General features: G+C 32.9%; 1 protein-coding gene across 4 annotated transcripts; it reads right to left on the bottom strand.

Moving 5' to 3' along the window:
* Positions 1-186: 186 nt before the first annotated feature.
* Positions 187-6,085, bottom strand: LOC100306007 (uncharacterized). Of its 4 annotated transcripts, none has more exons than NM_001369230.1 (7): positions 5,929-6,085; positions 5,525-5,704; positions 3,960-4,023; positions 3,105-3,189; positions 2,956-3,003; positions 1,553-1,653; positions 187-684 (listed from the first exon to the last, which is right to left on the bottom strand). In NM_001369230.1, exons 2-7 carry the CDS (start codon positions 5,688-5,690, stop codon positions 543-545), a joined length of 606 nt encoding a protein of 201 aa, NP_001356159.1. In that variant the 5' UTR covers positions 5,691-5,704; positions 5,929-6,085; the 3' UTR covers positions 187-542. The 4 variants fall into 4 exon arrangements, with proteins under 4 accessions (NP_001356159.1, NP_001356157.1, NP_001356156.1 ...); NM_001369228.1 differs by having other exon boundaries at positions 3,960-4,095; NM_001369227.1 differs by having other exon boundaries at positions 3,960-4,095; positions 5,525-5,707.
* Between the last annotated feature and the right edge of the window lie 11,375 nt (positions 6,086-17,460).

Here is a 17,460-nt window from a genome sequence, read left to right on the forward strand (position 1 = left end):
ATAAGAACCTTGACCACATTTTAACAAAAATATAATAACTAAAAAGGCATTTTCTTTTCTTATTTCATTGGTCTTATTTCACAATTTTTGTTGGACATTAATTTCTACACTTTTATGTGCTCAAATCTCTTCACATAACTTCGTTGCATAATATCCACGACACAAACTTATTCAAAGAACTGGGCTACATGAAATCACGGATATATATTGAAAAGTAGCATCTTTCATATACCTAGATACATCGATATATGGAATTTCTAAACTCAAATTATCATATAATCAACAACACGTTTTCAAAGTCATTTAAAAAACCTTGACTTCATCGTTAATATAAAAACACATTTCAATACGAAGAAAAACCAAACTCTTCATCAACTACCAATCAACTATCAAGTGTTTTTATTCAAGGTAGCCATTTCCTTGCATCCCTTTAAACCGAAGACATTATGAAATCCAAAATTACCAAGAAAAAAGCAACTTAAACTACTCTGCACTCTATTAAAGCAGTACTATAACACTAGCGCCAGTAAGGGGCGCGTGTATTACTGGATAACTTGTATCCAAATGCGATTGTTTTGGCAAAACGTTCCATTTTTTGCAATGTATGCATTCATTGCTTGAGTCCTTGAATTGAAACGTACTGTGGCCAGTTTAATGGGATCCGCACCTGCCGTACCTCCGGGCCTGAAAAGAAGCAAAATCCAACATTTTGAGACAATCATAAAATCAAGAAGTTTATATCAAGGTATCAAGAAAAATTCTCCGAGCATATGTAGCTTGTGTTGCCTTTTCCTAGAGGTTTCAAGGCTTTAATAAATTATAAATCTTTCACCAAAAAGCAAAAAAAAATATTGGAAAAGTGTACATGAAAATATCACATTTCTCCTGTTTGGTACAAATTTTGCAAAAACATTCCTTGAAATGATTGATTCCCAAGAATATAAATGATTCATATTTGTGTTACTTCTTATTCCCGCAGTGAAAGATGGGTAATTCGTATTCTCATGAGAATAGAGGTTATTTTCTACAATACTTGCCTATCTCCACTTCATTCTTCCACATTCCTTTTTTTATTTTTTAAATTTTTTTCTTCTGAAATTATTAATATCAAACAAACATGTTCTTATAATTATAATTATAATGTAAAAATGTTTTCTTCTGAAATTCTTAGGCATAATATCCTTGGGGATGAGATTCTTGGGAATAAATTTTATACTTTCAAACAAATGTCCCCTTGGGTTAAGCAAGATCTTAGTCCTTATAATTATAATTATAATGTAAAAATATTTGCTTTGAGGCTCTCAATAAAATTATCTCTTTTTGGTCCCTCGTTTATGAAAATGTGTGAACCTTGTCCTTCACAAAAATTCTTCTTTTTTTTCACTTGTATATGGAAATAGGGACCACACATGACACATTTTCATAGATGAGACCGAAAGAAAATGATTTTATTGGGACTAAAACCAAAAATTGTCTTATTTTACAAGGACTAAAACCATATTTAACCCTAAAATTAAATATAAAATATATTTAAAGTATACTTGATGTTAACCTTAAAAACAAGCTAATGGAGGAGGAATCAAATTCAAAACCGGAGAGGATGCGTCCTATATCTTCATATGTACCTGCTCGAGGCATTCCTTGAATTAAAATCTGAAAAAATCACGCAGTTAGATGCATCAGTGGTTAATAGAAGCATAACACTAATAAAATCTTTTATGGGATTCAAACCACAATCATAGTCCTTCCATAGTGAAAATCTAATTAATCTGCTGATTTATATATAATGCATTCAATAAGTCACGAGCATAAACTGAAACAATTTGATGTTGCAACCTCATACTTTTATGTTGTTCAAACAAATGTACCGAGACTTGGAAGGTTATGAATTCAAAATTAGAACCTTAGAAAAGCTCTTGCCAGTTGCCATGCAACCGTTGTGGCATATCATACGTAAGATTGCAATTACCAGACACTTTTATTAGCAAAGAATTTTCTAAAAGCATGTTCAGCCAAGTACAATAACCTGAGAATGCATAAGAATGCAATGCCTTAAATAGCTTGGTCCTGACAAAAACATTGACAACTTCCAAAATCTGAAGGGAAGAAATTTTTGGTTTAGATGGTACATGTTTAACATTTTTAGACATTCATGAATTATTCTGATTTTCCTGTTCCACACATTCAACAAAATTACTTTCTCAGATTCTTTTTTGTTATCCTTGGTATTTTAATTTCAGAATTCTTGTAAAATGTGCACAATAAACATTCCTTAATTATATATGTCAACAAAATGATTCAAAGTTCAAACTTTTCCATTTATCCAGGGAAAAATAATTAATAAAAAAAACAATACTCCACATCTTAAGAATTAAAGTAATAAAAGTAGGTCTTCCTTAATAGATTATTTTTTTAAAGATTTTTACCTCCAAATTAGTGTGATCACTATTTATAAATCAAGCTATAACAAAATCTTATAGTTCTGGAGGAAAACTGTATTACATCATGATCCCTATTTTACTCAATCAAAATTTTCTAAATAGTTCTAATGCCTATGCATTGACGATGCAAAACAGTTTTGCATTGTCATTCAATCATAAATCACTGTTTGAATTACTTTAAGATAATTATTTAAGTCAACAAACTTATCATACATGATGGGTTGTGATGGGATGACTGTGTAAAACTTTTTACCCTGTCAATGTATAACCCTTTTTCTCTAGTTCTATATGTAAACTTTGTAAAAACAATTGGTTCCATGTTGATATAAATTTCTAAATGTGTTGTAATAAATTTGATAGAAAAAACATTTGAAACGTAGGCTTTGATTAATAGGCTTCTTAGAATTTCAATATTTGGTTATTTCAAACATATGACAAACCATCAAATTTATTACTAATTTACTACTCTTCTAAAAACAAGATAACCGAAGATAGGTAAAGAATCTGTACTGACAGTTTTTCCGTCATATGGTTTTACTTGGTCCCATTGGTGAAGATTAACCTGATATCAATAAAAAGAAACAAAATATCAAACATTAGCCAATTCAAAATAAATAAAAAACTTAGTTTTTTTGCAACAGATATACATGTAGAGCAGCATACCCTGTCCAATTTGTACAAGCGACCCTTCTTTAAAATCACTTTTACAGCATGGTCAAAGGAATCACGAGTAGGGAATTGCAACAACCTGATAATACCCAAGACTTTCATATAAATGATATCTTCAGGTATGCAGTCTAAGATGAGAAACATTTAGTCAAATACAATGATAATCCACTTACAGGATGTTAGCTATGCTAGATTACATGGAGAGAGTCATGCAGAAGAGCTGAGAATATAATGGAATGCTGATGTGGCAATTGAGGAAGAAAAAGAGAGGGGAAATAAGCTAGAATAAAAAGGGGGAGAGGGAAGGAAAGAGGAAGGCAATAATTGGATAAGGATTAAGAAGGAATACGAGCAGACCCTCAAAAGGCTACTCTCTATCTATTCGCTTTTCCTGTATTATGATTCTACCTATGCAATTGGGATTATTTCCACTTATCTTTAATGAGATACATGGACTCCGATCACAGGCCGATTATAACAAAATCTAACATTCCATATGTTGGAACCTAGCCTCCCCCAATTACAGCCTCAAAGTAGTATTTAGTCTCACATCAACTAGAGATATGACTTAAATAGAGATTATATATATTGGGAAGTCCTCACCTTAAAAGTCAGTTCTGTAGTGTTGAGTTTAAGCCCTAAGTCCAAATTCTAAGACCATGACATGTAACAAAAAAGTAAATATTGAAATTGACTTTCCCTTTAGTTCTCCCAAACATCTTCGAAAGTCAAGAAAAAGAAAATGGAATTCACTGTGATAGGCAAGAAATTCAATTGATTATTTTCTATGCTGAAATACTAAAACTTTCACAATTCCCCAAAAGCAAGACAAGAGACAGAATACATTACGTTGAAACTGGGGAAAAGCTACGGTCATAATCCATTTTAACATCCTCCAGAGTCAAATTACACCCTTCAAGAAAGTTGATGATATCAGTTTTCAGCGCATATTTACGAACACCAAGCAGATTACCATATGTCAAACCTAATATAAAAGAAAGAGAAAGGCAAACAGTCATTATATTGGATGGAAATTACTCAAACCAATAAAAGAACTATAAAGTGTTAAAAGGTATTATTAAAATTACATGGCTAGCAGTGAAAGGTCTAGACATGTCAATTAACACCTTATTTTCAAAAATCCAAATGTATTTTAGTTGGCCAAATGTCACTTGCATCAATGGTATCCTGTATGCCAAATTCCTATAATTTCATGCATTTATTATTTTCAAATTCTCAAACCAGTAAACTAATTTGGCTTTAATTTTTAGCAATATACATGAATAGACAAAAGGATTAAGCAAAAACTCAAAACACCAACAATAAAGATGATGATGATGAAATGAAGGAGGAGGATTTTGCCTGGCATCCCACTTATTTGATAAATATTCAGCAACTTATTTGAAATTAACAATTAGAGAGATAGGGATGTGGTCAACCTCTCTCTCATTCTCTTATTTCTTCTGCCCCTCGGCCATCCCCTCCGCTCCCCCTTGTAAAGCTTACCATGATGAGCCTTACCCAGGATCCCAATAAACTTTATAGAAATATATACATGGTGATTAGAAGGTTAATCTTTCATTTATTTTTACAAAACAGTATACAACTCTCTTAATTCAAAAATAAAATACCCTCTGTTTTTCTCCTCCAAAATCAATAGATTAACATACACTTGATATATTCTTACGAACATTATATAACTCTTAATTTAAAAATTGTATCTTGCATGCGTATGCAACTAAGTTAAATACTTGAACGATAGTAGTCTTACCCGACTCAGGCAGGATTGCCTCTTGTAGAGGATACCTATGAATCTCTGCCAAAAAAACAAAAATCCCCTACCCCATTTCTCCTCTAAAACCATACTCCCAAACATATCCTAAATGTACTGCTACGCTCAAAGAAACAAGGAACTTCATCCTCCAAATACTCTAATAGTAGTAGGTAGCAACAATTGATATTTCATAAAAGCTAACGCAACTTGAAGACCAACAGAAAACGGGAGAAACGAAAGGGGCTTTTTTCCTGTTTTAGTCCCTGAATTTGAGGGGTGTGCTTTCTTTAGTCCATGAAATTTTAAAATATTTTTTTAGTCCCTGAATTTTGACAAATTACTTTTTTTAGTTCTAGCATAATAAATTGACACTTTATGGTGATTTTTAGCACTTTGTGTCAATTTTTTTAGCACTCTATGGCAGTTTTAAAATGCAAATTCAAGTAGGTAAAAAATAAAAATTAATTTATGACAACTAAAAACTGTTATAAAGTGTCAATTTATTATGCCAGAAAAAAAAAAGCAATTTGTCAAAATTCATGGACAAAAAACAAACAGTTTTAAATTTTAAGGACTAAAAAAAGCACACACCCCCAAATGCAATGACTAAAACAGTAATTATGCCACTAAAAGGTAGTACCTGAATGGTCAGTCTCAAAGAACGGAGGAGGAGGGGGTGTTGAATTCAAAGGTGGCTGTTCTGCCTCAGTGGAGAAGCACCTCAATGGGAGGAGGCCATGGCTTCTCTGCACAAGTGCACAAACACTAGTGGTGGATCTCAATGCAGCCCTAACAACACCACTCATCTTCCACAACAAACCTGCTATATTTCCAAACCATAATAATAATAATAATAATAATAATAATAATAATAATAATGATAATATCACAAGAACAACAAAGAATCAAAGATAGGGTCGTAGACACCACACACCCTCTATAAATAAACGTCTTTTTATATGTAGAAATGCAGATTGTAGCCACTGTGAAAGCGAAAACGAAAATGGGTAGGGAAAAAGATGAGATTTTTGCCAAGTTTCTTACCTGTTTGGATTCTTCGAGTTTGGTCGCCAGAGAGAAGAACGAAGAAGCAGTGCAGCGAGAAGGGCACCAACACAAGTTTTCAGGGAAGTGGAGTTAGTCGGCTATAGGCTTTTAGTTTTGGGTGCCGAATTGGCCCATCACTATTCCAAACAGCCCACTTACATCTTATGTTCAAGTTTCTCTTAAGAAAATTGCTTTGCATAATAACTTGAATTGATCAATTCAAAATCAAAGAATTGATCGAGTGAAAAATTGATTTGGGATAAATTTTGATATATTTGATTTGATGTTGGAGAACAGTTTATAATTGATTCTGAATTGAAATAATTTTGAGTAATTTTTGTGTTTAATCGAAAGTTTGTTCTGAGTTTTAATTTTAACTTGATTTTATAATAAAAAAATATCTAAATATAAATTATATCACTTCAAAATCAATTTTATAAAATTAATTTCATTTAAAATTAATTTTGTCAACATTCATCAAATACAATACCATATCATTTATATTATTAGGAATGTTTTGGGAAAGATATTATAGTCTTATGTTTATTTCTCTCCTTATAACTTAGCTCTTGTTTTCCTTATGAAATAGAATTGATACTCCTTGCACCACTTATTATACAAGTTTTCCTTGCTCATCAAAAACCCATGTCATTTTTTATATTTTAAAAAACTTAAGTAACTTTTTATTTTATTCCAACGATATTAAAAAAGTTTTTTTTTAAAAAAAATAGACTTTAAAATTTATCTCATATTTTGATATTCTATTACTCATCTATATTTCAAGTTAATATTTTTCTATTTTTATTTTTTTCTAAAGTATTTTTAAATTAAATAATTTCTTTAAAAATGCATGAAAATATAGAAAAATTAAATAAATAATAAATATGTAATTCTTTTTTACAAAATTAGTGAGTTACCTTAGACTTGCAAAAACATCCCAACTATGTTGGTATCCTTTTGCAAGACAAGAACAACACACCAAATATCATTAAAAAGGAGGAAAACATAACAATTTCAACGGGGTGATCAAACCAAAATCCATTGACAAGGTCAAGAGAATCTATAAGCAAGAAGGGATGCTTTATTGCAAATGTACCCGCTCCTAACAAAAGCCAAAGTAGTATCCCACCAACAAAAGTTAGATCTATCTATGACTCTAAAATTAGCCAAAACAATTTTTACATACATATAAACAATTCACCCATCTTCTGCGAATACTCCAAGGAACAATAGAATGTTCCTTGGCAGTCACAACCACCAACTGATAATTACACTAAATCCAAAATTTTTTCCAATTCTATTGGATGAAGAGCTCAAAGGCCAAAATAACAACAAAACATTTAGCAAACAAGGAATTTTGAACCCCCAACATAGGCTGCAATCTAAGACTATACCAAACAATTAAACCCTTAAGGTTTTCATGTCAACAAAGTATAAATTTTATGTATTAACATTTCATGCTTAAGCTACAGGTTCATATATCTCTATGAGATACAATCAAAAAAGCATGAACAGAAAGGTTCTTGACGATAAGCAAAGTATCAATCATTGGATGATACTGCTTCAACATCCATCCCTAAGAAGACAAGTGCCTTAGGACTTGGCTCATAGTACAAAAGAAATGGAATAGTTACTCGATCCTCAAGTACTGAAAACAATCACAAGAAAGTAACATCCATAGGCTCAATAGGAAACACATGCCATAGTGCACAAAAGAGAAGATTTAAATTGTCTTGTCTTGACATTTTTAACTCTTTTTGTCTTATGATGTTAACATTTCTCTCGATTTGTACACTGAAAGTCAGCTCTGAGCACTATGCGACACTAACAAACTCTACTTCTCTGAAGATATGCTGCAGAATGTGTTTGTGGTCCCCACGCTCTCTCTCTACACAATATTGACCTTGTGCCAAGCGCCAAAACTATTAGGCAATGACTAGCTTGGATCTCTCAACGGATCAAAGCTTTGAAGTCTGTATAAAGCCTGAAGATGTTCGTGTTAAGGTTGTTGAATTACAAGAGAACATTCTGAGATAAAACGAACAAGTGTTGTAACACTGTCAATCCACTAGACGAAGGAAACTTGAGCAAATTGAGTGAATCTTTGCTCTACTAAGTTAACGAGTTTCTTTATATTCCATATTATTATGTAAACACACTTTGAGCGATTAAGAATACATTTTCTATCTAACATATATTGTTTGTAAAAGCCAGGAGTGGCTTAGTGACAAAGAATACTTAGGTCTTATTCTCAAGGGGAGGTTAAGTGTAGTGTTAGGATTGGCCTAGAGAGTACTCGTTGTAGCCATAACTAACTTAGAGAATACTTGATTGTAATTAAAGATTTGATTAATGGAACCTTTCAAGGTTTGAAGGAGAACTGGACGTAGTCCAAGAGTTGGGGTGAACCAGTATAAAACCTTTATTTATGTTTTCTTACTACTTTTATATAACTAGTTCTTTTCTATAAATCACTTCTGCACTACTATATCCAAGTTTTGTGAACTAGTTTTTCTAAGCACAATGTGATTTTGAACCCCTTGAATGAAACCTTCCATCCATTGATATTTGTTTGAGAAAAGCTTTTAATATTTTTCGAAAGACTAAGTTTTTATTCATCGCACTATTCAAATGCCCTTCTAGTGTGGTTCAGGTACTTCTATTGGTATTAGAGCTTGGCCTCTAAGTAGAGGAAAGAAAACTCCTGAAATGATGGAAGAAGGATATGTTTTGAACAAGCCCCCCATGCTTAAGGGAGCCAACTACAACTTTTGGAAGGAAAAAATGATTGCCTTTTTTGAATCCACTCACATCAATATGTGGGGTGTTGTAGAAAAAGACAATCACATTCCTTTAGATGCTCAAAGAAACGAGATCTCCAGGGACAGATGATGACTATTTGTTGAGGTCAGATGATGACAACCACATTGCATTTAAGAGTTGAGGTCAGGTGCATGCAACATATTGAGCATGATTGATTGGAACTATGGACTGATGATGACTATTTGTTGAGTGTGTGTTGGACTAGTGAATATTTGTGTAAGCTTATGATATTTGTTAATGTCTTCTTACTAATTGTGGTTATTTTATCTTTGTATTAATTTCTTTTATAATAAACTCACCCCTCGAAATTTTTGTACTGTGTGGTTGGTACCTGTGATGATCGCAAACCTTTGTTCGTGGGAGCAGAATGATAGCAATAGAGTACGAAAAGTGAGATTCTTTTGTGGAGCTGTCGAGCTAACGTGATGACATTGGGATTATTTTGGGAGAGAGTTTTGTTTTGTTAATAAACTCCCTTATAGCTGGTTCTGTAATTCTTTTGTTGAATTGAGGATGCAAATCACAAATTTAATTATATGTACGAACAAATTTACTTTTCATTATGTGAATGGTGTTTACTGAGTTACTATTCCTATATATATGTGTATTCACTTAAGTAATGATGTATTGTTTGGTGAATGTATATCGAGAAAAAAAAATTTACGTTCATTTTTCATAAGCAAATTAATGAAGTTTTCATTTAAATATTGAAATTCTCGCGGTTTAGAGTGGTGATATCGTAGCGATGAGGCGGGTCATTACATGGGTTACAAACCTACAATCCAAATTTGAAGGTGATCCAACGATTAACGAGTCTAGGATTGTGGTTTTATTGGAATAAGTTTGGGTAAAACTTGAAATGTCACAATTTCGACATAGGTCAATCAAACTCCACAAAACCTAACATTCATATCAAGCAATCGCACATAGCTAATTCACACAACAGCTCAACTCATCCAAATCAATCAAATAATCAAATAACACAAGAAATACATTAAACATCTATTTTTAGTTAGCGAAATATCAGGGCGTTACACAAGACTCAGAAGAAAGGGTAAAATCCTTAACCATAGCTCTTGAATATTAAGAAGAAGGGCACAAAGAAACGCTCAAACAAAAACTCTTACTCCAAAAAGAATGTACCTTGGACGAAACATTTTGTTCATTGATATCTATTTGAGAAAAGCTATTAATAGTTTCCGAAAGACTAAGTTTTTATTCATTACACTATTCAACCCCCCTTCTCGTGTGTTTCAGATACTTCACGCAAAACAACCCAAATCAGCACCGCAATGATCATTGAAAATGTGCCCACATCTAGCATGCTCAGGAGCCTTTTTTGCACCACCATCAATGTTACATTTGATAGTATCAGGTTGAGGGGGATACCAAAGAACCTTTTTAATAGCATAAGGTTTAGGAGGATGAATAGAGATAGAGAAGGATTTTAGAAGAGAGAAGTCTTCCATGGAGTGCTTGAATCTTCCATTGGAAAAATTGCTAGCAAGATTAGAAGTAGAAGATATAAGTTGGATAGCATAAAAAAAAGGAAGCTAACTTATTATCAAAATGGAGCTTGTTGCGAGAGGTCCAAATAACGCAGAAGGAGTGGACAATGAGGGATAATATGTAATGCCTTTCGTTACAATAAAATTCTCATAATAAAAACATTCTTTAATACTTAAACAACATGAATTTGTAAAAATTACAATTGTCTGGAATACCTCAAATATTATAAATAAGATTAAATCCTTACAAAGTACAATATTCTCAAATATGGACATCTAATGAGCACTAACAATATAATGGAATTAACTAAGAGAAGACTAAGTCTTCAAGTCTCCTTTGTTCCAACAACTTCTTCCTCATGCTCTAAAAACAACACTTCCAATGAGATATAATTCAGCGAGTAAAACAAGTTCTAAAAGAAGTTCAAAAATAGTGTTGTTCTCGACCGGTGTGATGATTTAGAAAATCAACCATGGTATTCGCAATGAAAATTTTTATTGAAGCAGCCACAATTCAATAAATATTTCAATAAATAACATCATCTCAAAGCACTCAAACAAATACCTCAAACACAACTAAGTGATTCCCGGAATCACTAGACTCAACTCTTTGGTTCCCAGAACCAATGTGGATCTTAGATTCTTCAAAGGGTCTATAAGCTCATATTTCATGCAATGATATCCCACTATCTTTCCCATCATAGATGGAGGTATCCAAAATTTCTTCCCCATTCCAGATGGAGGTATCTATCATCTTAATCTCTAAATAGAATGTTTACCGTCATTCCTTCCCTGAAGGTAATGACTGACTCTCACAATACTTAAACCATTTGCATCAATTGTAATTATCCTTAATATCGCCATATCAACACCATAATTTCATATCAATTAATCATGTGAAGAATACACCAATACACATGTATAATTAAATTAAATTAAAGTCGTACATAAGTTAAAATATACATGTTTATATAAATTGGTTTAAGCTCAAGCCACAACACGTTGATACATGATTCACAAACTTAATTCAAAGCACATAAACACATGTATATATATATATATATATATATATATATATATATATATAATTCAATCCTCAACTATGTACCTATACCATGGAAGTTTAGAAAAAACGTTGTTTTACTCACCTCTTGAATCACAATAATTTGTGTTCTTTGCTTATTATTCCTCTTGTCTATTAAATAGCTCAATAAGATTATTCTCTTTGTTGCTTTCTGATGCAATCCTACCCCGCAAGGGCATTGGATAGAAAACTCCAAGTAGATTGGGCCAGAGATGCAAGAGAAGGCCCTAGGGTTCTTATGAGCCTTAGGGTAGATTTCGGGCCCATGGGCTAAGTACGAGCCCACTTATCTTTTTAAATATTAGATTAAGGTTTCATTATTTTTGGGCCTTGTATTTAGGGCTCCATAATGTAGGTAGGGTACCCTAGAAATATAGGATTTTTCAGCCCTTGTATTTTAGGGCACCTAGACTAGTTTTTGTATTAGGGGTAGTTTTGTAATTTCACATGCACTAAGTGGATATTTGATGTGTGTGGTTGGAAATAAATTTAATTGAATTGGTAGAAGCCCAATCCAATTAAATTTTAGAGGGGGAGGTGAGCATTTGCTTACTACACCCCATTGCCACATCATATAGTCACACTTTGTGCATGTCCTTCATGCTTTTCATGCCTCATGACACCTAAGCACACTTAGTGGAGAATCTTGGAATTGATCTTGGATTAGTGGGCTGAACCATAACTAAAATTCACTAATCATAATTAGTGAAATTTTGGCTCCACAAATTCAATTTCAAATTCAAGTGAAATTTGAATTTCCCTCCAATTTTGTGTGACACTTAGGCTATAAATAGAGGTCATGTGTGTGCATTTTTTTCAACTTTGATCATTTGAATATTAAACTTCAGATTTCAAAGCTCATTTAGAGCACAAAATTTCGTGCTCTTCTCTCCCTCTCCCTTCATTCATCTCCTTCTTCCTCCAAGCTCTTATCCATGGCCTCCTATGGTGGTGAGCTTCTTCTAGACTCATCTTCTCCTTGAAGTGGCGTCTCCTCTCTCTCTCCCTTTCTCCATTCCGCTGCCATTCATATTCCAAGAAGCAAAGGAATCCATTGATGAAGAAGATCCTAGGCCTACAAGCTCCAATGGAGCTTGCATCATTTTCTTCTTCTTGATTCTTCTCACTCTACTAATTTTCTATTTTCTAAGAGAGAGATTGACTATAAGTTCTAGGAAAATTAAATTGTCTATCCTTATATAAGTACAAGAGTATGTGATTAAGATTAAGTCACATGAGATATATTGTTAATAGATTTGGCTAGACCAAATCCTTCTTTATCCTTTTATACTCTATTATCTAGATTTATCCAACTATTAACAATATCTAATGCTACTATTTTATTTTCTTTCAAGATATATTGAGATAAAACTTGATAAGATTTAAATCGCTCTCAAAGATCTTTAATTCAAGTATAACAAATATTTGATTCAAACTTGATATACAATATTATATTATCACTGTAATAATCATCTTTACAATAGCATTAATCTTTTAATCCTTTTAATTCAAATAAATCCTTACACTGATAATTTTTATATTAAAACTAATAACAATAATTATATTAAAATTTTAGGATGTTACATAATACAACATCCTTACCCTGGTTGCTCCATCTTCTATCGAAGATATGCAAAACATAATGAAAGTCACCAAGGATGATTAAATTTTTTTATCTTAGATTGTAATTACCCCTAAATTCTCTTAGCAAAATTGCAAGAAAGAAAAAGGTGTTTTGAGTCTTCATCATGTTGGCCACAGAGAGAGAAAATTTAAACCAAAGTGCAACCTCTTCGCCTCAGATTATCATAAGTTGGAACTTTCCTATGGAGGATCCTCCAAAGAAGGAAGGATTTGTAGGGAGGAACTGCCTGTGACAAAATAAGCTTGAACTAATGGGAAATTGGGTTGGGCTAACAAAAGTGCTTAATAGACTCATGCAACCCAGGAACCCAAGAAAAGATGAAGTCAGGAATGGCCTAACTACCATTATGCCAAAAATATGTAAATGAGGCAAAAAATTGATTACAAATAGATGGGGGAAGGATAATAGCTTCTGAGAGAAGTCACTAAAGGCACCAACAATCATTCCAAAAATTGACTTGGTCCCTAGAGCCAAGGATCCAACCCATGTTGGTCTTGGCCAGATTGAAATGAGGTCTAATGGAAGGCCATATGGAGGATTTTCTATACAGAGAAAAGTTTTCATTCCTCTTAATGAATCTAGCCCTATAAAATTGAGCCCAAGTGTCATTAGAATAGAGGAAGCTCCAACAGAGCTTGAGGGAAGCCGCTTTGTTAATGGTTATCACATCTCTAAGGCCTAGCCCCCCTTCCTCTGTTGGGGAGTAAACAAAAAACCATTTAATAGTACAAATCTTTTGTTAGTCTAGATCACCTGCCCAAATGAAGTTTTAATCCACCTATTAACAAGCTTGAGCAATTTGTTAGTCCAAGCATAAATGTGGAAGGAATACAACAACATACCATTAAAGGTGGAGTTCACCAACTAGATCCTCCCCATAATGGATGACATAGATCCTTTCCAAGAAATTATTTTACATCTAATTCTATCTGTAAGAGGTCTAAGATGACAAACTTTGGGCTTGCCAAGGAATAAGGGAACTCCCAAATAGGTGAATGGAAGACTGCTAATTTTGAATCCCAATTATTTTTTTATTTATGCAACCTTTCTAGTCGCCATATCACCCAGAAAGAACAAGCATTTCTCAAGGTTGATGTGTTGACCAGAGGCTTGAGCATAATCATTAAACAAATTCATAAGATTCGTCAAATTTATCTTGGTTCCCCTACAGAAAATAAGAATATTATTAGCATAAAGAGTGTGAGAAGGAATGGGAAATTTCATGGAACTACCCATAGGTGAAAGAGCCTTGGAGTCGATAAGAAGAGAGATCTCCTGACTTAAAACTTTCTCTGCAAGACAAAACAATAATAAGGAGATGGGGTATCCTTGACAAAATCCCGTCTTACAAGAGAGGTAACCAAATACGGAAAGCACTTTAATGAGAAAATTCCAATCCAATGTGTTGAAGACCTTCTTAACATCAAATTTAATGGCTATATTACCACCAAAAGCCTTTTGATTCAACATATTGAAGGCCTCAAAAGCTATACAAATACAATCAATGATGCTTCCTCCCTTGACAAAATCTCTTTGGTTATTAAAAATCAGCTTAGGAGTAATTTAGGCCAATCTACTTGTGACGATTTTAGAGATAATCTTAAATTGGAAATTACCCAGAGCAGTGGGTCTGAAGTTCTCTATTCTATCCTCTTATGGAAATTTAGGAATAAAGGCAAAAAATGTTTGATTTAAATCCAAGGAGAAGCCAATTCTTTTGAAAAAAGTTGAAGGACAAAATTATAGACAACCTTTGAGATAATTTCCTAGTACCTGTGGTAGAAGTGGCCTCTGAAACCATCAGGGATAGGGGAACTAGAGCTACTCATAATGAAAACTACATTTTTAATCTCACCAATAGATGGGGGGTTAGATAAAAAAAATGTTCTCTTGGGTCACCAATTGAGAGATAAGCTTGTTGATTAAATCATTGGAGGAGCATTGATTATTTCAGGAAAACAACTCTGAGTATAAAGGAGTAATGTGATGTTGAATCTAGTCCTAGGATTGAAGGATGTTGTCATATCCTAATTCTGTCTAGACAAGTTATTAAAAAAACAAAAAAAATGAAAAAAAATAAGAAAATAAAAAATGAAAAAATAAGAAGAAGAAAAAGAGAAAAAGAAAGAAAAAAAAGGAAAGAAAGAAACAAAAAAAGGAAAGGAAGAAAAAAAAAAGGAAAGTAAGAACAAAACAAAAAGCAAGAAAAAAGAAAAAAAGAAAAAAAGGAAAGAAAGAACATAAAAAGAAAATTAAAAAAAGGAAAGAAAGCAAACATAAGCAAGAAAAAAAATGAAAAAAATGAAAGGAAGAATAAAAATAATAATAAAAAGGAAAAGAATAAGGAGAACAAAAGGAGAAAGAACTCTATAAAAGGAGGAGATATGAACAAAATTACATAGAAGAAAGAATTACACAAAAATATAGAGAAAACACATAGAGAACACGCAGAAAATAAGAAAAGACATGAATCTTGAGGAGGCGAAAGAAGCTCAGTTCATTGTGTCGTCTGGCACTTGGAAAGGAGGAGAGACCTCCAAGTATCCCCTTATTCCTTTCTTCTCATCTCTTTCTATCTTTCTCTTTTATTTTCTTTCCTTCACTCTTCCTTCCCTTCTCTTCTTTCTTTTGGTCTTCTATTTGATTCGTTTTAACTCGTCGGTGAACCCTTAGCCATTGGTGAGACTCTTAGAAGTTTTTTTTTTGTAAATGTTTTGTTCCCCATCTTTTTTTATAATGATAAAAAAAACGAAAAAAGAAAAACAATAAAAATTGCTATTAACACCACCTTTTTCACATATACAGTTTTTTCTTTCATTTTGGGCCTGACCTGTTTTCAAAAAACAGCCATACATAAAATAAATACCACTAGTCACATCTCCATTTACACACACACCCTTACTCCTTTTGGGCATAGCCCATATAAAGTAAAAAATGTTATTTACACCACCTTTTTTCCGATTTGGCTATATTATTCATTTTTTATTTATAATTGTTTGGTTAGTTTATAATGTATTATAAATATTCCGTAACTTATTTATTTTCCCCATCTTTTAACCCCACACCCTTAATTATTAACTGTATTCCTCACTTCTATTATATCGCTTTCTATTCCCATTCAATTTATTTGTGTGTGTCTCGTCTATTGATTACTTAACACTACATTAATCATTTTGAAATTCTATGTTAGTACTCTTTAGTACGCGCTTACATTCTATGCACTTCATGTTGGGTCTCCGACTTGCTTGGTGGTGTTTTAATAAACGTGTGGGTAAATTTAGCGAATGTCATGCTGGGTCTCTGACTTGGTTGACTTCACAAAGTTTACCGCAAACCCGAAATCTTTTTCACATTCTATTCACTCCATTCTAGGTCTCTGACTTGCTTGGTGGTGTTTCAATATCGTGCGAGTAAATTTTGTGAATGCCATGTTGGGTCTTTGACTTGCTTGACTTTACAAAGTTTACCACAAACCTGAAATCTTTTTTTCACATTTCATGCACTCCATGTTGGGTCTCCGACTTGCTTGGTGGTGTTCCAATAACGTGTGAGTCAAATTTCGTGAAAGACATGTTGGGTCTCCGACTTGCTTGACTTTACAAAGTATACTTGAGATTCTCCCTTTTCTCCACAAACAAACAATCACTCAATGAATGTCCTGTGAATGATTAGTAGTGTATGTATGTTTTATACTTGTTACGCGCTTTGGCTTTTTGTTGATGCCAAAGGGGGAGAGAAATAGGGATTAAATCAAGAACTCACATAAGTAATTAACTTAATCTCAAGTGAAGCTTAAACTCAAAAACAAAGGGGGAGAATATGGAAAATTAAGTGAGTGATCAACTAGGAAAAAATGTGTGTATGTGTTTCTTGATTTCAAGGTTGTCATCATCAAAAAGGGGGAGATTGTAGAAGCAAGCTTCACGATGTTGAATCAAGATTGATTCAAGTTGTTTTGATGATAACAAAGATGATGACAAAAAGCCCAAGAGAATGATTTCAAGATTGAGTCAAGAACAATTCAAGAATCAAGAGAAATTTGATTTCAAGATTCAAGAAAAGATGAATTCAAGATTCAAGAGAAGAAATCAAGAAGACTTCACAAGGGAAGTATTGAAAAGATGTTTTAAAAAACAAACATAGCACAATTTTGTTTTTCAAAAGAAGTTTTCACCAAATTTTCTAAGTTACCAGAGTTTTTACTCTCTGGTAATCGATTCCCAGATTCTTGTAATCGATTACCAGTGGCAAAGTTTGTTTTCAAAAGCTTTCAATTGAATTTACAACGTTCCAATTAATTTCAAAATGGTGTAATCGATTACAAGATATTGGTAATCGATTACTAATGTGTTTGAACGTTGAAATTCAAATTCAATTGTGAAGAGTCACATCCTTTCACAAAAATGCTTTGTGTAATCGATTACAATGATTTGGTAATCGATTACCAGTGATAAGTTTTGAACAAAAAT

Source organism: Glycine max, chromosome 19 (assembly GCF_000004515.6).
Source record: "Glycine max cultivar Williams 82 chromosome 19, Glycine_max_v4.0, whole genome shotgun sequence".
Lineage (NCBI taxonomy): Eukaryota > Viridiplantae > Streptophyta > Magnoliopsida > Fabales > Fabaceae > Glycine > Glycine max.